The 22,867-nt window shown below is 40.6% G+C and overlaps 1 protein-coding gene across 3 annotated transcripts in view; it reads right to left on the bottom strand.

The window, feature by feature from the left end:
* DVL1 (dishevelled segment polarity protein 1) overlaps positions 1-22,867 on the bottom strand; it is a 105,315-nt gene that overhangs the window by 51,669 nt on the left and 30,779 nt on the right. For all 3 annotated transcript variants that reach the window (XM_049812701.1, XM_049812710.1, XM_049812719.1), the window contains exon 2: positions 14,829-14,898. In XM_049812701.1, coding sequence (XP_049668658.1) covers positions 14,829-14,898 — 70 coding nt within the window. The remainder of the gene's footprint in view (positions 1-14,828; positions 14,899-22,867) is intronic.

Below are 22,867 nucleotides of genomic sequence, written 5' to 3'. Positions count from 1 at the left end.
GAAATAGGTAACTGAAGATATGCTGCAACAATCTATCTTCTCATTACAAACACCAAGCTTCTATATACCGCCTAGTGTGTTTGGGAATTATTATATATTCCAGTCCCATTACAAGGCAGGGTGTATATTCTTCATATAGCAACTAATGCCAGCACGTATTATTTCTATTTCCTATCAACATCCTCAATCATTAGTAGGGATGCGCCCTGGATAATGGATCACAGGCATGGTCATGGCACACAGAAGGCTTACTATACTCAACCTTACTTCCAATAAATTCAGAACAGAAAGACCATCTCCATTCAGTATGCCTAGTATGACATCTTTAATCAGCAGATAAACAGACAAGAGAAAGAAGAATGAGTCTCTCTTCCTATCCCCACCCTCCTGGTTTGTAGCTCATTGTAATATACTAATTGACAGAGGCTCTTCCATTTAACTAAGATCTGATTCTATCCACTTATCTACCAGGCTAGTATCTAATTTTCTGTATTAGAGAAGAAAAAAAACAAAAACCAAAACCAAAAACAACAGACAGTGATGCTTTGTGTTAAAGGATCCTTTTGTACAAACCTAGGTGAAACTGTTCTTCCACATTAATTTTTTTTTTTCAATCTTACTAGTGCTGGAAAAAGCTCCTGGCCGAAGCGTACAGCCAGGAACCAGACAGAGAGGGTCCCTTCTCCACCAATGATTCAGTAAATCTTTTATAAGAAAATCAGCATTTGTGCCTCAGTTTCCTAACCCAGAAAGGCAGGAGACTACTGATTTTGCACAACTGAGATTAAAATAATTAACATGCCTAAATGCAACTTAAATCCTGAAGTAGAACCACCATATACTGGGTAAAGCACCACTACAGAAAAACAAACAACGTGCACTGATCCAAGATTCCCTTTAATTTATCTCTGCAAACAGAATGTGGTCGTTCCCACTTAGCAGTTCCAGTTTTAATTCAACTTAACCTGCTAGATTAAGTGGTTACTTTTTATTAAAAAGCATAACGGTGGATAAAGAGATTCCAGTCCTCTAGTATTCAAACCAGGAAAGCAGATGACCAACATGAGAGGTTTTGCCCAGAATGAAAATAGAATTCCACCAACTGAAAGACTTGGTTAGTATTTTAAATGACCGTACAAAAATTAGTCTCCCATTAAGCTGGGCATCCTGTACAGACAAACCCCACCAAGGACTGCCTGCACTTCAGACAGACCAGATCAAGAAAGAGACAGGGAGGCAGCACTGCCAAGACCACTGTCCTGAGAACAAATCGAGGCAAAATGAAGCAACTTGCTCAGCCTCCCACAGGAGGTCTATAGCTGTCCTGAAAGCAAATTCAGACTTTGCACATTCTAATCTAGTTCCATACTTTCCTTACTGTATTTTGAATGTTTTTGCAGGAATGGGGAGAAAAAAACCCCTGCCCAATCAGAAAGGAAGCTAAAAACAATTCATATATTTCAACAGTCCACCGATCACACAACACTTTCTGGCCTCTACCAACAGCAGTTAGACTTGAACCAGTAACCTAGAGGTGAAAAGGTTTATATCCTATTACCAATCCCCTGAGCCATCTAATCACTTTGCCGAGTCTCTTTAAACAATATGATTATTGGTCTTTAATTAAATAAATGCTCAAATACTAATATAGATTATTAGCTCTCACTTAGAGGCAACAAGGTCTCAGCTTCCCTCTATTTTTAACTGTGGAAGAACTAGCCCTATGTAAGAGATTCCAACTATAATTGGTTAATTTATCAAGGACTAATTCTAATATAATCATCAGACAGCTGCTAGCTGTTAAAGAAGGGGATGGAGAAGGAGAGGGAACAGGATAAGAGGGGACTGGCATTCAGGATGCAGTATGTTACTCCTAAGAGCATGTACCGTAAATATGAGAAGGCAAACACACACAGACTGTCAAAAAGGAACTGCCTGAAGACAAAACAGTTCTCCAGCACCACATGGAGTCAGTTGCATTATTCAAACTCTTATCACCAAAGCAAGAGCAACAGAGGAAACACTGAAGGGAAAAATAACACGAGCTTTCCTAATAACTTGATAATTAAGGTTTCTTTCTTTCAGGTGGGGAAGCTAATGGGAGATGTTTAGAAAGCATGTTGGCATTACGGAGATGCAAGAATCTCTCTGAGCCTGGCTCATCCCCAGAGGAATCTCTCTGCAAGTGCTTTCACTAACAAAATCAAACCAAGGGATAAAAAGAACAAAAAAAGAAAGAAAAAAAAAGAAACTGGGTGTAGGCAAGATCTATACATCCCCTCACCCTTCTCACTCTAAATTGTATCAAGCTATGCAGACAAGCGCCTGGCTCAAGTTATTTGAAAGCAGCAAAACATATTCCTTCTTTAAGCCTTTCTGCTTATGGCAGCACCCATCTCAAAGATGAGCTTGACGCAAAAAGAGAGATGAGCCAACAAGACAAATCCTTTCCATATTTCAGGATATTTGTTCTTTAGTACTTCCCTGCTCCTGGAGGAAGAAGTCTTGGCACTGCAGAACCCATTACGAAGGCAAGCCCACCGTACTGATCAAGGCTGCAGATCATCTTGGGAGTGCTGCTGAGCAGAAGCAAAATCCACTGCAGCAAAGCAACTCCTTTGTGAATACTGCCCCTGGGCTGTGATTTCCTGAAGGATAAAGCACTGGGTACCCACTTCTTATTGACCTTCAGTGGGATTAGAGTCACAAACAGCCTCCGACTATGCCATTACCATTATAAAGAGAAGGCGGCTGCAGAAATTACCCATACTAATGTTTCAGCTGCATTCAGGAAATATACCACTTGAAACTCGAATCAGTTCACTACCAGATATAGTGAACTTGAGATACATTCAAACTCAAGAAACTGCATTAGCAATATTTCCTGTTTCCAAGTAGCTTGTTAATCCTAGATAAAGTTCTTTCAGTTTTCAAGTAGTAAATCATAAGCACAACAGCTATGATAATGCAGTGGCCAGTGCAGAACTTTTCATGTTTACCTTCCCAAGTTAAGATCCATGCTGTACTACTAGTTGCAGCCTGGCTCAGGCATTTCCACACAAAGTACACTTACTGTAATTTAGCCACATCCTTTGGAGTGAAATTTTGCCCCTCAGGAATAATAATAATAAATAAATAACAAAATAAACCCACGAGTGTAACAGTTTAAATAGGTTGCCTAGCATGATCTTACTCTTATGATAACCAGGACCTGGGAGCTCCTGCTAGAGGACCTGACTTCAGAGATTTAAGCAAGAGAATTTGAAGCAATTGTATTGTTAAAACAAGACACAGACTGTCCAGATCTATGTGTGGTTACAAGTGAAGCACTCGCCCTTCATCAAAGCTTTCATTCTTGACTTACAGTCTCTGTGTTCAAGAGCAGTAGAATATAAATGGATGGCTGCAGACCAAATTAACAAAAACACCACAAAAGAGCATTAGAAAAACATCTGTTGTGCTAGAAAAGAAAATCTACAGTAGAAGATGGCACATGCAGCAAGATTATTAAGACTACACTGTCTAGCTGATTTTTCCCAAATGTCAAAAGGATCAGAATGGTAGTATAACACCTAACACCATGGAATTACTGGATCCAGCTGGAACTTCATAGTGAGTTAGCAGCCCCACCTCTTTCCAGGTACCTTGCAAAATGCCTTCAATTTGATGAGGGTTTGATGGTGACTGCAGAAGAGGAAGAATTCTGTGGGGGATGTACACTTGTTGACAGAATTCACACATCACTGCCCTGACTACATGTGTAGGAATTGCTGTTCCCTGCTTTGCCATGCTAGCTAGGAGTTCTTCCTTTCTTCCAACAAGTGACACTCAGTAAATCATTAAGTATCCTATCAGCTATAAGATTAATTGTGCCCTTTTCTTTCACAAGCTACGGTAGGAATAAAACCCTCCAATATTACATCACTTTGAATGGAGAAGATAATGCACTATTGGACTGCTGCATTATAGACTTCTCACTGTGTTTCTGCGAGAAAAAAGTGGTGTTAACCCCAGATTCCTGGACAGAAGCCAGCCCTGATAATTATATTTCACCCATCAAGCTTCCCCTGCAGTTTTGACTGGCAGTGGCATTTTAATCCATTTCTTTACTTGCACTGTGTTGGTACTGTGTGCTGTTCAAGAGCATGCCTGTGGGCTGTACAACAGCTGTTGGGTTCCACCCCAAAGGACTGCATTTCAACGCAAAATGTGGATGTCTTCCGTGTGGTGGACATGGAGGAAGTTAATAAATTAGTGTGGAACTAATTGCAACTGTTGATTCAGTTCATTTCATCACACTGAATGCTGTTTGTTTTTTCAGCTGAGGTCCTACCATCACACTCACTACTAAATCTTTCCCAGGAAGTGGAGAAAGCATATCAAGCATATCAACCCTGGCATGTTAGAAAGGAATCCTATGTGCTTTTGATATCCCTAGTGATTCCCACACATGCACCTCCAATTCATGACAGTACAAACAACAGTGTGCTGTGCAAGTTAGCTACTCTACGCTGCAGTAACAAAACATGCAGCCTATTCCTGCTGACAAAAAGTGTGGGTTTTCTTCTGCGCTAGAGAAAGTTACCCAGCATTGCTAAGCATCTGCTAAGAAAGTTATCTTGGAAGTCATCTGCAGAAATAAGTGTTCAGTTCACAGTGAACTCTGCTCACTTCAGCAACCTGACTTCCAATCTGAAGCTCTAGTACAGGCACAAAAGCAAACTTCGCACCAGTCCGTTCTGCATGTTGTAAGCAAATTCAAGTGATGGAAGAACAATTGGTAGGAAGGTGGCCAGGCACTCAAATGCAAGCAAAACTTAAGCTCCCCAGTCAAAGCCAAACAGTGACACCATGCCAATGAATGCTTACAGTGTCAGGAGAGCCTGTTTTCTTCCCTTTAATGCTACTGACCTCCAGTGAGTCCTTGGATCAACTGCTTCACCTCTCTGTAGCTCAGTTTTGCTTTTTCTCCTCTACAACCACATTTGCTTATGCTTTTCCCTTAATTATGGCAAGGACTGTCTTTTATAGCACTCAGCACTCAGCAGACATCTTAACAAACTCACACAGGCATTAAGCCAGCTCAAGGAATCAGCCTGTGCAACATTCATGGCTGAAGACACCAGACAACAAGAATGAGTCTGGGAAGGGGGAGAGAACAAACATTGGTACACTGTGCTCTCATATTCTCATCTGGCTAAATATTTATTAGTCTATCAGCATGAAAACAACAATATTTAAATTCTCGCTGTTACTGAGAGCAGCAGCAGCTCTCGGTATTCCTCTCAGCTCTGGGAGAGGTGAGGGACAGATAACAGTAACTAAAGAAATACCCCAAAAGAGCCATTTGTATTTTTGACAGCAAGTTCAGAACAGCCACATTCATCTACAAGTTGAAAGTAATTATTTCCTATAAAGTCACAGACATCTCAAAACCCAAGTCAAAGCTTCAGAGACATGGCCCATTATCCACACGAAAGCTGCTCCCGAAGGACCAATTGCACAAAAGAACTTACTGATGAGGCCCTTTATTCCACCAGGAATTCTGTCAAAGGCAACAAGACTCCACATTGCTAGAAGGCCTGCAAAAGCCTATCAGGAATGTGATGTTTATTTTAGTAAGAAGAAATTGTCTATGCCGGGTAGATTAGACTTCCCCCTTTTTTCCTGCTGAAAACTGCAGTACGTGTTTGAGGTTTGCTTCAACCATGGACCATAGATACGCAGAGAATACAGGATCAAGCTTATAAAGCCTGGAAATCAGAAGCTGTAACAGGCTAAAAAGAACAACTTCAAGAAATCTGTGGCTGTCAGGTAAAGGCTGACCTTCTTCAGTGTTCAGAGACAGAAAGATGCAGACTGAGTTTCAAAATTAAATTGTTAATTCTATATGTGATTTTATCATCTGCCACCTTCTATTATTTAAAGAAAATATTGTATCTTCATGAAATATAATATCTCAGATTACTCCCAGATTCTGTTAAGCATCTCAGGTGTTTGCTTATGGCACAGTATAGCAGGCTAGCTGTGAAAACAAAAATCAGTTTCACTGACACTTTGCAGCAAGTCTCTTTAAACACAGGATTACCTGCCTCTTGGAGAACACATGGAGTAAGAACAGGAGGCAAAAAAAAAAAAAAAAAAAAAGGATCTGCAGTCCTATAATCCTATTTCCATGTCTCACCCTTCCAGATTTTTTCAGCAGGTTAGTGACTTTTTCTGAGAGCCTACACATTCCTCACCCCAGCTGAAAACAGGAACCTGTGTACATCAGAGCAATGCACAGACCTGGGTTGAGTGTCCCCATGCTCCTGCAAATGACAGCAAGTACTTCTGCCACATGACTAAGGAAATAAGATCTCCTTACAAGCCCTTCCTCCACCCGGTGCTGATCACAGTTAGAAACAGGACAGCATCTTTCAATTCAAACTTGGGTTAAATCCAATTTGAGAATTCTTGTGCATATCAAACCAGAACCACCCAACATTACTTCAGCAAAGAGAAGACCATAAGATCTTAGAGCTTTGAAGCATCCTCATTCAGCACATTCTTTCAGTTTTTCTTCAAGTCCTCCATCCTTCATGTTAAGCTGTTTGCTTCTTCCCCATCTCTCTCATAGAGATCTAGCACTCCAGCCCCAGCTGCACCTTAGAGGAATTTTGTTCTCCTATACTAGGACTCAGATCCTTCCCTAATAACTCATTCGGGTACCTTAAAGCTTAGGAATGTTTTCAGTGATCCCGCCTCCCTTCTTTATAAGCTCTAAACATTATGGATGAAGATACAATATTGTGTTAATATACTCTTCACTTTGGGTTAGATTTCATGCACAGCTCTCTATTTTCTACTGTGTGATAATTCAGACTATCAGGAGATGAATGAGGGTATACACAGTCTGTGAAGAGAAGAATCGGGTCCTGAAATCGGTTCATTTTATACATAAGAAATCAACGAGAATCTGTGCTTCTGTGAATTTTCATTCACTGCCTCACTTCTGTGCCGAAAGGCAACAACGCATGTTGCTAAAGATCATTTAACAATCCTGAAGCTGCTGTGTTGCCTTGTACGGTAGAAGGCTAAATAGTTCTACCCAACAATATTAATTGCAATTGCAAATACAGGGTCTAAAAAGCTTACGTACAAACAGGACAAGTATTATCTGTTGGCACCCAGATAATAGAAAAGAGAAAAAAAAAGACTCACACAAGACTATGACATCACTGCCAGCCAATAGGAAATAGTGCACATTCCCAGCAGCCAGTCAGGGAATTGTTCCCAGATGTTGCAAAGCCTTCCTAAAAAACACAGATAACAGCCAACCGACTTTGTGCAAACTGCTGGCAGAGGCCACTCAGCTGGCTCCGATCTGGCAGCAACCACAAGCCAATTCTTTCCACATTCCCAGCTTCCACTGGGAGGCTGTCCCTGGGCTGTGCAAAGAGAACAGAAAAACATTTTAAGCTTTTGCAAAAAGCCTGAAGGTAACTTTTTCTCTTCCATACAAGCTATTTTTTCAAATTGTCCAGTAAGTACCTGAAGCTGAAAAAACAAAATTGCAGTAATAATTTCACTCAGGTAAGCGGTCCCAGAGAACTCAAAACAAATTACCCCAAGAAAAACTGTATCCTATGTTTTGTGTGTTTGTGTGTGTGTGTGCTAGCAGAACAGGCACATGTATCAGCTATTTCTTGCAGAAGATGTATTTGTGTAAATGCATTTACAGTAATTAGTACTAGATTAAGAACTCTGCCATACAATTAATGCTAGTCTCTATATTGTTGAAAAACCTAAAGGTCAACCACTGAAAAGGAATCTAGTAGGTAGTAGCCCTCTGTCCCAGATTATTTAGTCTTTAAAAAAAAAAAAAAAAAAAAAAAAAAAAAAACCACCCCAAAAATCAAAAGGACAAGATATAAGATGCGGAGGACAAAAACAAGCCAGACGCAGAAGGGATGGCGAGGAGGTTTAATAGCTAATTAGGAGCAGTGATTCTAATTCAATACTAATCTAGCTGTATACTGAGTTCCCAGGGCAGCGAAACTAAGCAACAACTAAAGACTTGCAGATCCTCCCTTGAACATTTTCCCCTATGGAAATCAGTCCTGCATGTGACACCAAGATCAAAGTTCCTACCTGTGACAAATAGAAGGATTCAAATGTTATTAAAAAAGATGAAAATCTCAAATTTCTAAATGTCAGTCATCTTGTAAACTTCAAAGTAGCCACTGTATCAGTCAAGAGGGGAGTTGCAGGGGAAGAGACAGCTAAGCTATATCGTGTGCACTTAATGTTCCAATTTTAAATATGTCATCTTGATATGAAATACACAAATATACATTGCAGTAATTTATAGTGAGGATGACAATTATCACAGATGGTTTTGTGAAAGAATCCCAAGCTGCCTGCTACCAGCTGATGCACGTTTTATAACATGGGAGACAAAGAAAGCTCGGGCCTATCATGTTAAAAAAAGCAGAGAAGGAAATAGCCCTGCCCAAACCACATTTTTTCCAAAAGGTAAAGACCAACTTTGCTAGCCCTGAAAGATATGTATGCAATTATCTGTTAAGTTCCAGTGAATAGGATATTAAAGGGTTCAAAACTGTGAACAATTAACTTACAGTAAGATTTACATAAAACTCCTCCAGTAATTAGCAGCAAATAGAGGCAGATAAGCACTGCAATTTTATGGGTGTTAGTGTGGAAAAAGTAATTTGCAATTTGTAATGCAGGTCAGACACAGATGTTTTAGCTGATTGTTCAGCAGAGTGAACAAAAGCCCTTGTCAACATCATCTGCAAAAGGTGCACTATGTGATCTCTGAGGAGAGCTATAAACTGAATCCAGACTAGTGGGATATGCATATAAATTTGGAAACAAGCTGATGGGTGGGAAGGAAGAAGTCTAAGTCTTTTGAAGCAATGTATCTATCCATACTACCTGCAACAATCTGTGCTCATTGTCTCTGCCTCAGCTGAAATAGATGGGTTTATAATGCATTATGTCATTTGCTGCTGAGCAGCAGAGTCTGTGAAGAGCCTACATTGATATAGCACTCACAAAAGGCTCTACAGTACTACTTCTCTGAAACAATTAAAGCCATGCATCTACGTTTTGCTTTTAGATCTTTGCAATAGCACCATTCTCACTATTAGAGACTTGGCTACTTAGTCAGACTGAATTGAGTCTTCTGTGTTAAGTTCCTGGGTTGGCATTACGAAGAAAAACTATTTCACTTTCTATCATTGAACTGATGTTATTTCACCTAAGGAAGAAAGGCCAATTGAAACTCATTCTGCTCCTAAAGAAAAGACGTAAGAAATGAAGGAGGGATTGTGTTCTGACTTGGGAAAACCAAATTTGTCTTTATATTGTCTGTTAAAGGTAGATGACAGACTGCCTTAGTCTCATCATTAAAAAGGATGATGCAAGCATCAGAAAAGCTACATAAAAAGCAGTGAATCCATTCACAGAATAGTTTACATTAGACAATCTCCAGAGGTCCGTTGCAGTCCAACTGCCGTGCTCAAAGTAGGGTCAGCTAGAGCAAGTTGCTAAGGACCCTGTTCAGTCAGGTTTTAGATATCCCCAAGCAAGAAGACTGCACATCTCTGGGCAAGAGCTGTGGTTTACCACCCTCAGACTAAAAAAAGATTTTTTTATGTTTCAGTGGAATTTCCTTTATTTCAATTTGTGCCTATTGTCTCCTGACCTATCACTAGTGCTGTTGAGAAGAGTCTGACTCAGTCTTCTTTACCCCCCCCGACCCCCCACCCCCGTTCCCCCCATCAGGTATTGATACACATCGATAAGATCTCCCCAAGCCTTCTCTCCTTGAGGTTAAACAGTCCCAGCTCCCTCAGCTGCTCCTTGTATACCAGATGCTCTTGTCCCTTAACTGTCTTCAAGGCGCTTTACTAGACTTTCTCCAGGGCATCCAGGTCTCCCTTGTTTTGGGTAGCCCCGAACTGGACGCTGCACTTCAGATGTGTCCCCACTAGTGCTGACTAGAGGGGAAGGATTACCTCTGTCAAACTGCTGGTAATGCCCTTCCTGATGCAGCCCAGGACGTTGCCAACCTTCTTTGTTGCAAAGGCCCATCGCTGGCTCGCAGTCAACTTGCTGTCCACCAAGACCACCATTAAAGTTTCAAGAAAATAAGACGTTATGTTTTCTAAAAAGCTACCCTCAACTTACACTTGCCCATACACTCATTTTAAAAAACTGGCAAGAAGGAAGATTTTAAGATTAAGTAATCAGACTATGAGATATCTGCTGCCAGTTGTAGAAGACTTTCTGTATGACCTTGAAGGGAAAGAAAAAACCCACATGAAAAACTTCTGTCTCAGTTCCCATCCTTAACGTAGAAAAAGCAAATAGCTGTGACATACAAATACAAGATTGAGGTCTCTGGATCAGCAACTGCGTCTCCCGCCACGCACATGTACAGCGCACAGCATAAGGAGAAAGAAAGGAGCAGAGACATTGATCTTGGTTGCAGCCTCCAACCAAAACTGTAATGTAAAAAATAGGAATGGGTGGGAAGATTTGAAACAAGGTACAAATCCTTGGAGCAAGGATTCTGCATTCTTCTACATTTGGAAAGCAGCCAGAAACCTATACTGGAACAGGAATTACAATAAATGGAATTCACTCTTAAAACGCATTTCAGAAATTGTAACGTTTCTCTGAAATTAAAATAGTAACAGTCACAGAATTAAAACATAACATTTGTATGCTTGTGTGTGTATATATTCTTGTTCTGATCTTACTGTTCTTTATATTCTCCTGTTTTTCAGCTGGAAAACAGAAAAGGCATATATTTTCATATTTTATTATTTAAGAAGCTGGGAAAAGAGTTCAGCTCTCAACTTAAGATCAAATGCCCTTGGGTTTTTGGTTGGGAGAGGGAAAGAGGAAGAGGTTAAAGAATTGGGATGTAAAGGGGAATGAAATAATCCACATCCTTATTCATGTGGAATACTTTGGGGTTAGGGGTTTGTTTTTGCTTAAACTCCAAGAACACTGGCCCTTGTTGGAACAACCTGAGTCATATTTTGCTGCACAGAAGAGCCTGGATAGTGTATACAAGTTCAGAATGAATCATCGGTGTATAGAATCACCAATGCAAAACATACATTCTTTAACTAGATCGCCTAGATAAAAACAAACACTACCATGCTCCTGAATGCATTGGGAAGAAGAGACCCAGTTCAGGGATGCAGAAAGGAAGCCAACTATCAGCCTGTTGTTTGAATTAACATTTATCAGTACAGCAGCATGGGAGAGAGGGGAAGAAACAGGGAGGGAATGACCCTGAGGAGCAAATACGGTGCAAGTGTAACATACTGAGAAGGAGGAAAGGGGTTCTCAGGATTAATTTGCTCTCCTGATAACAGCTACTATTCATTTCTACCCCTTTGCTTTTAAAACAGATGCTGCTCTCACACTATGGCAACATAAATGACATTTCATAGTCTTTTTTTATCAGAAGCTTTCAGGATGCTCTCTTCAGCTTGTCAATTACACATGAAATCCCTTTTTGTACAATCATTCCCATACTGTCAGAACACCATGCTATAGCCCACAGTAATCCTTGGACTGAAGACAAAAACAGCACCATCAACATTCATAGCTCAAGCATATCCTGAAAGTAGCGTATTCAGCAGCATTGAGCTCTTCAAAGAAAAAAGGACCTCATACCACACTAGTGGCCTTTAGCACATATGTTCAGCCATGACTTGAAGAAGTTAACACCATTGTATGTTCAGTTCCCACACAAGAATGGACATAAGCCAACAACCTCATTAAGAAAAAAACTTGTGCTGTCTCCCACAGCACTCTAGGTGGACCATCAGGTCTCAAAAACCACAGCTGTTCCTTTATTTGTTTAAACATTAATTTTATTCTCTAATGCCAGCGATTTTTTTCTAGAGAACGAATACTTCTTTTGACAACCAATTTACTCCTCCATGGAGCACAACACATGAGGATCTTCCCTTCTTTGGGAAGGCAGGTAGACAGGTTCCTGTTGCGTTCATTTCTTTCCCTTGAGCACTGCCCAGCAGCGCAGGTTTGTATCAGCATAACTTTGCATTAAAACACTCATCCGTTTTCAGACCAAGGCATTTAGTTGCCCAACACCCACTGCTGGGTGGAAATATATGGCTAAGTTCTACGAACAGCTTTGAAAGTCACACTAGTTATTAGTCAGCTATTGCTGCTGAGTCAAGAGGTTGGAGCACAAAGGCCAAACACAAAGTATGGAGGTCCTACAAAAAAAAAAAAAAGTAGCTGTTCCTTCTGAATGCATCTTCCAGTGACAAAACAGCTAACTTTTAAGAGAGTACAGACTGAAGGGAGAACATTCTCCCAGTTTTTAAGAACTCAATTTAATACAAAAATCTAATAAGTGCTTAATATTCTGTACACATTTGGGTGTGTAGGAAGACTAAGGTTAAGTTCAGGCATTAGAAAGCTATGTGCTTTGCTTGCCTAATACTAAGAACCTGTTGGGACTACACAGTCTGAGTGCCTTAAAATTGAAAGCAATCAATAGAGCAGAAAGAAGTGATAATATTGTAGCATACAGCTGAGCTCAATTCATCTGCCAGTCCTTGCCCTCACATGAGCAACGTTTTCAGCTGCTTAGAACCCAGCAGGGGCTGTATTTGATGAACCACAAGGCATCATTACTTAAGAACAATCTCCCAATCAAGCTGATGTTTAAAAGATACATTGCACTTTCCTTACACAATAGTAGAATGCACACATGCACTCTACTGCAGGCAACAGCATGCAATCGATACTGTATTTGATTTTATAGTGAAAGCACATGTAATCCTGTCCACAAGAAGCCAGGCTTAGAAACTTTAAGCTACCCAGCACAATTATATGCAAGGCCCAGACAGATTTCCTTATCCTATATAACTTCAGTGACTGGGATACTGAAATATTTTAGCCTTACTGGTTTTAAACATGTGAGCAAAATCTTCAACTCCTAAAATCAGCATAGGACTGGAGAAATAGATGGAGACATGGCAGTTCATTCCAGCTGAGAATCCCAAGTAGCCCTACTTGTCCTAACTGTGCAGTTGGAAAAAACTCTTGTAAACCTACTTAACTACTACTACTTTCTTGCTTACCTTCATCCTACCAGAAATAGGAAGACTGCAAACATATATCCAAACACATATACAACACTGAAAGGCTGTCCAACGTTTCTAGTTACTTCAGCAGAGTTCTCCTACCATGGCACTATGATTTCTAACCCTACTTGCATCACTTGAAGCCAAGCCCTCAACAAAAAAAAACATTTCATACTCAAGTCAAACTTGAGTTTTGGGGAAGACAGACAATTCTTCTTGTCCTCTTATAGTGTTCCCGATACCCAAGATTGTAAGGTCAGCTTGAAAGAGGATATTAAAATCACAGACTATGTCCCAAATGCTTTTTTGGTGTTAAAATCTAAAACACTACTGCCCTCTTTTCTGCCTAAAGGTGCACAACCACTTTAATCAACCTTGACAGTGGTAAGCCTCCTATCCCCAGGTGGAGAAATATGTTCATGAAATTGCCAAACGCCAAATTTATCTGTGCGTTTGTATCTGTGCCCCAAACATAATCTGAAGGTGGGAATTACTATATTTCATACAGTAACCCTGGGGAGCAACAGACTTTTATTGCATCTCCATTAAGCAGATCATAACGTAGCTAAAGAAATAGGCTTGTGGAGAAGCGACCAACTATTACAGTAACAGCACAGATTGTATGCTGCTGTTCAGCACTCAGCTCACCATGGAGTGCAAGTCACCTGTTCATTAAATGAGAAGCAACCCGAAGGGCTGTGTAACACTTAGGAGATAGTAATTAATAACTATAGTTAGGTGACAAACAAATATCATGGCATACTGGAGAAATTAACACATAAAACACAAACAAGAGAAAGAATAAGGGAGATGTGATCTACTGAGCAGCACAGTAACTGGGATGAACAGCTGGATTGGTGACTTCCTCTACAACTGGACTACTTACAGCACAAATTCCTCTGCCTTGCTTATTTTTCCAAGGCTCTAAATTTTTGTGTCTTTTTACTGAATGCATGCACACTGTTTAGGTCGGAGATTTAAACCCCATTTAAGCCTTCCAGGCACTACCACAATGCTGATACACTGAAATTAAAATAACATAACCAAAATCCTCTAGAATATCACGTTTAGCTGGTTTTGAAGAAGTTATTTTGGCTATTTAGTGACAGTATTAAAACTCAATGATTGGGCAGAACTCTGACTATTAACTGTGTAACACAGACAAAAGTGTGCTTCCACTCTCCTACCAACAGCAAGCCTGCTGTTGCTTTTAACCTTATGTTGTGGGACAATTTTTTATGTTTTTTAAACAAGGATTAGAGTTTGGCTCTTAATGGTTTCAACAAAAGGTAAGCAAGTAAATGTTTTTAGAAGTCTAGCCTTATATTGTGAGGTCTTACAGCATTATTTCAGAGCCCTCCATCAGATTCAGTAATACTTAGGAGGTGAGGAAGAGAGACAACACTGGGAAAGAAAAGACAACACAACATGTTACTAACATTAAAGGTTTCCTGTTTAAAACACTTTTTCAGCCCTGCACACCTTTGTGGGCTTCAGTCTAATTTTTAAAATAAATTACTTAATAACAGGATGTTACAGATATAATGAAAAACAGCCTTTGCTTCCATATAATTTGAGACTCAAGACACTTCTAAAAATCAGGATCCATGTACCAACTACCCTGCTACTGTGCCCACTGTATCAAACAACATATGCATACAGACACATGAGCCAACATACCCAGGACACCACTCTTCCATTGAAGCAAGGTAGCTTTGCGTTGTCGTCTGAGATCTCCTCCTTTACCACCCTGGAAAAAAAAACAATAGGAAGAAAATCAAGAGTTTGAAATTACATCAGATCAGAAGGGACAGTAGTTTTCTTAAATGGTCCAGGAAAAATACAAATTTTTACTAAAAAGTTGGTATCAACAAGTATTCTATGTTTAAAGAATATGTGACTATCCGAACAAAGGAAGCAAGTAAAAATAAAGGGTAAAATAGTACCTTTCCAGACAACCATCCAAAAATCAGTAGGCACAAATAATTATAAGCACTTTGGAGTCTTCCATCTCACTACAATTTTTAAAGATCTAATGGTGATTAAACTCTCACTGTGCTGTGCAGTCTCTGTGTCAGAGATCACAGATCACAACTTAAGGTCACTCTATCAGCAAAGGGCTATTACCTCAATTTCCTAGACTGGATTTGGAGCCAAAACACAGCACCTCCCCTCCAAGGCACTGAAGGGGTTGTGGTCAAGCTTCATATTGAACCTTCCATCTCCTGTTCATCAGACAAGCATCTCAACCTTCTTCTTCATTAACTCAAGCTATCTTCCCACTCTTGCTAGCCACACACCGCTCTTGCTCCCTATACCTCCCTCCTTTCACTCCAAGATGGTTTAAAAATGGTTAGCAAGGCTGAGGCCTGGCCCCGTCAGGGGAAGAGCTGACATGGTCAAATACAGAGGCGCAGCTGTGGCTTTGAGTTCCCTCCCCTAGTCCATTCCTTTTTAAACAGATGCAATGCCAATACCGCATTCAGCTAGGAGCCATTCTGATGGCTTCTTGATAAAAAGCTTAATGCAGAACTCAAACCCTTATAATTAAGAAGAATAAAATCAGCAATTTGTTTTACTAGCATAAAGGTTTTCATAATATTTTAAATTCTGAAGACACTTACTGTGACTCAGTATCTCAGAATCAGCATTTATTTCAACAGTTTAAGACTGGTCATAGCCAAATATAAACAGCACAACTACTGAGAAAACAGAAATGCTCCCATTTCATTAGAATTAATTCCAAGCTTCCAATTCAGCAGCAACTGAAGTTACTTCAGACGTTTCTGTTCTTCTAACTATCATGGTAACCAATATGGCCCCCATTTAACAACTTCATATTCTTTAAATTAGCCAGTCATAGCCACATATATATATATTTATAGCTACAAAAAGTTATTCTGAATTCTTCAAACAATTCAGTGCTCATTCATCCTCTTAGAAAGTAAAGTAATCATGTTTTAATTCAGCAAGACCTTTACCAGGTCTGCTGGAGGCAAAGTGAGCCTCCAGTTCTGTAATTCCTGCACTAAGTAGCCCGCACAGCTGAACACACTCTAGAAGGCCTCTCTAAACCCCATCCAGGATCGGGAAACAATGGTGCTGTTGACTACAACAGAGTCGATTCCTTTGGATTCATCCAGATGAAAAGAGCAGGTTCAAAACCAACGAGTGGTTCAGTACTACCAGGAGTAATTAGTTTCTGCCTTGAAGCACTCTTTGCAACAAGCCCCCAGTGAGCCAGCTTCTAAGTCTACAAACCAATTACAAATGTCATCTCTCAGCAGGGCACTTTAAACCGTATTTTTGGGGACTGCTGCTCTAAGCTGGAGAGTTCCAATTTAAAGCAGCAAAGATCAAGAAAACCCTGCATTTGCATCAGCTTCCTTAACAAACCTCCCTCATTTATACAAGGCCATGATCTCTCAGAAAGTGATTTTTGTCTTTAGAGAAGAAGCAGACATTGCTGGTGGCTTCCGAAGAGACTGTCAAATGAGAAATTTTAAAAGAATCACCATTTCAGAAGCCAGCCTGAGTGGTGTTTCAGTTTCAACATGTGCTTTATTACTTAACTTAAAATCAGAACCATTGGACTCTACCAATTCTGCAATCCTGACTATAGGATTTGGTAAAACAGCTGGACTGCTTCATTGTTACAGTTCAGCAGTTTCAGTGTAAGATGACACAGTTGTGAATCAGTGCTATGATGGATTCTCTCTTGTTGACGATGATCCACAAGACAGGACAGAAATGGTCCATGTTATCTATTACAACACTTTTGTCTGGTTATCTCTAGTAAGGAGATACAGATGAAATGCAGGGCAGTTAGCTTCCCATTTGGTTTCTCTGATTAATGGTAAGAATAACATCACTCCTCAAAACAGGAGCCCTCAGAGTCACCATTATACGGGACTCCCTTCCCATCCCCTCACTCCCCCAATAGGACATGAATCACTTCTGCCTAGAAAGCAGACCTTAAGGACAAGCTCCCTTTCAAGCCTTTTTTTTTTTTTTTTTTTTTTTTTAATCTGCAAATTGGAGCAAACTCTAAATCCAGCATCTGGCAGAAGCAAGGCAGCCCCAGGCAGGGCAGCATAGAGAATCCCACACTATACCACACACCCTGTACAGCAATTATTGAAACCTGAAGCCCTGCATAAACATCTCTTCAAATGCTACTGCTGCCTTCCTTGTAGCAAGATTCTTGGGGATTCTTCTAATCCTACAAGCAAAGGCTCAAATAGGGCTGAAATGCAAGCATTCAAATGCAGGGCTTGTCAAATTCCCGTTTCAGGAAGCCTCGTGCACAGAAATACTCCCGCACAACACAGCAAGCTTGCAGGACATTTCAATCCATTTTAGTCTCTTATTTCAAGAGAGAAGTAGTCCAGGACAGAGTTTACCTTAATTCACTTAATCCATAGTATTCTCTACATCAGAGTTGCAGGAATAGCATCAATGTTTACAAGCCCATGGCCTCCTTTCAATGCAGAGCTCTCCTCTTCCACTTCTGCCTAGATCCAAATAAACTAAGGCTGTATGACAGCAGAGACCAACAGAACACTTCTGCTAAGTCCTGGGAGTCACTCGTCCAAGAAGGGTTTTGTTTCATGATTCTGAAGAGCTAGGGATATTCACAAAGGTGGCTGCCCAGGTCAGGGAGAACTGGCTGGGTTTTTTGCTGGGTTTGGGGTTTTTTTTAATATACAGCTTGAAGGAACTGAGCTGACTAATAGAAAATCATTCAACTGCAAAAACACCAGGTTTGCTCTTAAATACAAGGCTTTAGTACTACATACTGATGTGAATACTCAAGACATTATTTTTGTTACCTAAGGGCTCCAACCAAAATTGGGAACCTTTTGAACAAGGCACTATACAAACACACAGGAAAGCTCTTCAGAGTGGGGACTGTCTAAATATGGGCAGAGAGGAGATATGGTGGTATGTTTGTACCAAATCAAACAGTAGATTCGTAGCAGAAATAGATTTCTGGCCTCAAGTCCCTACATAGGAGAACAGGGACGATTTGGTTTTGACAATCCCTAAGCTTTTAAAAAGCCAACCTGAAGTCTAGTCAAACTCAATAAAAATTTGTGGTTCCACAACCACATTTTCCTTTATTTATGTTTTTGTCTTCCTTGTTGCTGTGTAAAAAAACCACAACAGCCACAAAGCAACTGACTATGCATGAAACAGTGTCATATTATGAGGGGGGGAAAAATGATTAGGAAGGAGAAGAGAGGAGAGGAGAACAAATGGACAAATGAGTCTCTTTCCATCCTACTTTTAGAAAATTAGGAATAAGTGACACCGCCAACAAAACCTGCATTTGCAAATTTTAACCCATTTCCTAAAGAAGGAATGGACAATCTCTTCTTTCTCCACATTTATTTGCATTGTTAATGGCTAGCAGTACAATATTAGGCAGTCTTCACCCCTTTTCTATTATTGGAAAGAAAAACATTTGAAAATATTAATTTAACTCCTAATCCATCTGTCCTCCCTTCACTGTTTGGCAACAGGAAAGAGATTATATGATTTCGTTATTGGTTTTAGTCATTTATACCTAGACTCTAAAGAGACAATTAAGAATAAACTGCATTGAAATCAACAGATACTCAGTGCTTTAAAATCCTTTGACAATTCAATGAAGCTCTCAGACCTGTAATTCTGGAGCTGCAAACTCTGTGTGCAGACAGAGGATTTCAACATTTGCATGGATCTCGAGCCCCAATGGACCGACTCGAATTCAGACATTATCTTTTGTGTTTCATAGAGTGGAGAGAACACTCACTCAGCAAAGATCCAATTGCAGAATCAGCAAATAAAGATGCTGCAATAATTTTATCTTGACAACTGCATGTTTTAAATGACAGTATCTCACACACACACACCCCCAATGAAATGCCATTTACTGCATCCCAGAAATCATATGCAGAAGTTCTGCATCAAGCTCTAAGATTTAAGCAAAAGTCAAGCACTAAAAACATACTGATTGTGAGGTTCTCTCCAGAGAAAAGGCTTGGAGGTCTTTCTAAAATTGACACATACAGTGGCAGTCAGGATATCCCTGCAATACTGCACAGACTGGTTCAGTTGTCCTCGTGATGGAAAACAAGCACACTGAAGTCAACACTTAAAAACCAACGCACTCTATCGCAGCATTAGCCTTCTGCTGCAGCTAAAGGGAACAACTTCCAGATCTGTTGCAACTTGAACTACTAAATATAGCCTTGAGCTATGAGGCAAGAGGATGACAGACTGTAATTCCCAGCTTGCTTTGGGTAGCAATCAACAGTGCCAAGAACATCAAAGACAGCAGCAGCCACTAATTTCAAATATCACTGTTTTACAAATCATTATTTGTAGTAAAGAGGCTGCTCCTTTCAATTCTCAGGAAGGAGAAGCAATGGAGAGAAGGCAAGAAAGGCATATGAAAGTTTACAGCCATATGCTTCGGTCTGAGGACAACTTTGTGTTCAAGAAGACGTCTTTTGCTCTACAAGAACTTAGAAGGGAGAGGGAGACCCAAGCCGTTGGCTGCTTTTGGAACACACACGGTCCATTAGGAACTAATATACACGGCGGCTTAAGACCAGGGCAGATAAGGCCCTAAGTAATGGGTTCACAACCTAGACCCAACCCAAGCTAGCATGGCAAGGAAGAAGCGGTGATGCATTTGATATGCCAAAGACCTCCTACAGAGGTGAAGAAAAGTCTGTTGGTACTGGATATGGTCCACTGTGGAGATAAGACACCAGTGCTCTCAAGCACAATCATTAATGGCCTTACTGTTTGGTAACAAGAACAAAGACCATCTGATACCAAGAAACACATCCCCTGCTCTCATAAAAGTTAAAAGGTTCCCTTCAGAAGAGAGGATTTTTGTTTCCGAGGTCACATCCTGCCTCCTGGCAATACTGTGGCAAGGCTGGAATGCATGCAGTCTCTATTCCAGCACACACAATCTTCCACTTAACCCAGGTTAGAAGCCACTCTGGGTCACAGAGAAGACAGCAAATAAACACCTATCCACAAAGCCTTTTACAAAGCTACCACTCAAGGAGTGCCAAACAGTAACAGAACAAACCAGTCATTTCCAGATAACTTGGGTCCCAATACCTCCCAGCTGCAGGTCTACCCCATGCTGCCCTGCTGTGTTCCAGCTGTACACGATTCTCCTTTGCAAAGGGGAGGGAGGGGAGAATCTGCCAGCACACCAACAACTTAGAGATTTTTCTTCAATGTTCAGAGACTTGTAACATTTTCCTCTTCACTATACTCCAGAAAAATCCTGATGCACAATGTATTAGATCCTTTCATTCATGTTTCAAATGCATCTACCAGGTAAAAGAAAGGTAAAAGAACACAGAGGAACAACTCGCCCAAGGTCACACAGTACATCAGTGACAGATCATGAAAAAGACCCCATAATCTTGCATACCCCCAAGTACCTGCTCTACATCGTCAGCAAGCTCCCTACTATCAAATCCCACATCAATACGGTCTTTACTTAGAAAGAGCATGTGCAAAAAAGGGTGTAGATGTGGGGGGGAAGGGGAGGAGGGAATAGTTCTCAGAAGCTCACATCCTCTGCTTTATTTGACTTAGAGGAGATTTAAGAACTAATTACTAAATGAAACAATCACTGCTGGTAACAGCCCCTCCTTCTTCTCACTTCCTGGAATTGTGTCTGGATCCTCTGACTTTTCTACCACCCTACTCTACACAAATAGGTATTTGTGCATTTACCAAAGCCAGTCTTGTTCACCCTCTCACAACTCACCTGTTTCTATGATAGGTTTACACTCCTCGTTACCTCCCCAGTATCCTGATTTCTTGCTTTCCTCCAGAGAGGATTTTAGCCTGAAGACCAAGGATTGTTTAGGCTTACCCTCACTCTCATCCCTCTGCCAAGCTGTTTGCTGCCTCAGAATGTATGCTGACTCCATATTAAGAATACTAAGTGAACCCCAGAAACCTCTAATGACTCTCTGATTCATAAGCATTTAGGCAATTGGATATTAAACACTGGGTTTGATAGTGTTGCATACACTTGCATTTTGATTGCATCATGCACGCCTGGGAGAGACTTAATCTCCAGAATTAGCTAGATGATTTTTTCTTTCTACTCAGAAAAATGAGGTTATCAAGGAAATTCTCCTTTGACGGATTCACCAGTTGCAGGCCCAACCCTCCAAGGCCACATACACGGGAAATGCAGGGTTGAGACAGCAGCGTGGCCCCTACAGATACATTCAAGGTTAACATGTACCATGCCACAAAGTGCGCATCCTAATACACTTTAGCACCAGATTAATGCCATCTTGTCACTGCGATCGCAATCAAGTCTTTCCTTAACTCTTTCTTATTGTCCCTTACTGAGGGGAGAAGGGGGGAGAGAAGCTTCATTCATTACTTTTTATGACTTGGAGATGCTTAGAGAGAAGGCGAAGTAATTAAGCCATTTGTTCTATACCTATCTTTCATGATTTCATCACCACAAAGGCAGGTAAGAGATTATTCACGTAAGTTTTGATTCATAGAAGCATGTAGGTTGGAAGAGAAATCCAGGAGTCATCTAGTCCAACCTCCTGCGCGCAGCAGGTTTAGGTTGCTTAGGGCCATGTCAGCCAAGTTTTGAGTATCTCCAAGAATGGAGGTTCCACAACCTCTTCGGGCAACTCGATTCTACTTACGAAGCAGCAGTTTTCCAAAAACCTGTTTAAATTAGTAAAACCATAAGTAATCATAAATCCACGTCTGCAATGAGTTAATACTAAGAGAAGCTATTTGTAAGATTCTACTGTTTTGGCAGATTCTAAGCTCACTCAAAAGCAACTTTTGCTTTGGAAGTGCCCAACTTCTAATGTGGTTTGATAGATATTTGCACATTGGAGGAGCGGTCAGAACTACAGTAATAGTATTACACTCCACTGATGCTAGCTAGCTGCTTCATAGAAATTCTTTGACTTCACTAGCCGTAAAAAAATATTTTTAAAGCAGAAGCCCTTTCTGAAGAAGGTCCAGAATGGTCAGTCTGCCCCCTGCATCTTGCCTGGCAATATCAGGCCAAACTACCATGCAGAATATAAACATCGCTGAAGACCAGACTGTTTACTACAATACAAAAGCAAATGACAGGACAGCCATTTTTAGGGAAACCCAAGTAAAATACAGACAGACATGCAGTTCCTTTAAGGACAATTTAAATTGCAGAATGCACACAGCAAACCCAGCAGAAAAGAGCTGACATGCACAGAAAGAAAAAAACCTCTCACCCTTCCGATCACATGACAAATATGCAACTCCTCAACTGGAATCTAAGCCTGCAGCTCTAAAAATAGTCTTTCTGAAACTGATTAACATGTCAGTTTGAATCTTTAATGCAGAATTAAAACTTTAGGCTTTTTGTAGCTGAGGCCGCAACATAGAGAGTCTTTAGCCTCCCAACTAGGAGAAATTAATGAAAATAAAGCCACCCACTGAATTTACAGATGACACTTGGCTAGGATATGTTTATTTTGGAAATAAGAAAGAGGGGAGGAAAAGAGAAATCTTTTTGCCGAGCCGATAAACACCCTAATGCAGTGTGCAGCATAGAAGGGCTCTGCTCAACACAGAAAGATTCCCAGCCTTCTGTGATGCATGCATGAAAGCCTTAGATCTTGTCTGCACCCCACTGAGCTTGTGAGCAGGAAACAGCATTGCAGCGT

This window comes from Accipiter gentilis, chromosome 1 (assembly GCF_929443795.1).
Source record: "Accipiter gentilis chromosome 1, bAccGen1.1, whole genome shotgun sequence".
Lineage (NCBI taxonomy): Eukaryota > Metazoa > Chordata > Aves > Accipitriformes > Accipitridae > Astur > Astur gentilis.
The sequence above is the reverse complement of the archived record's forward strand: the minus strand, read 5'-3'. Positions and strand labels throughout refer to the sequence as shown.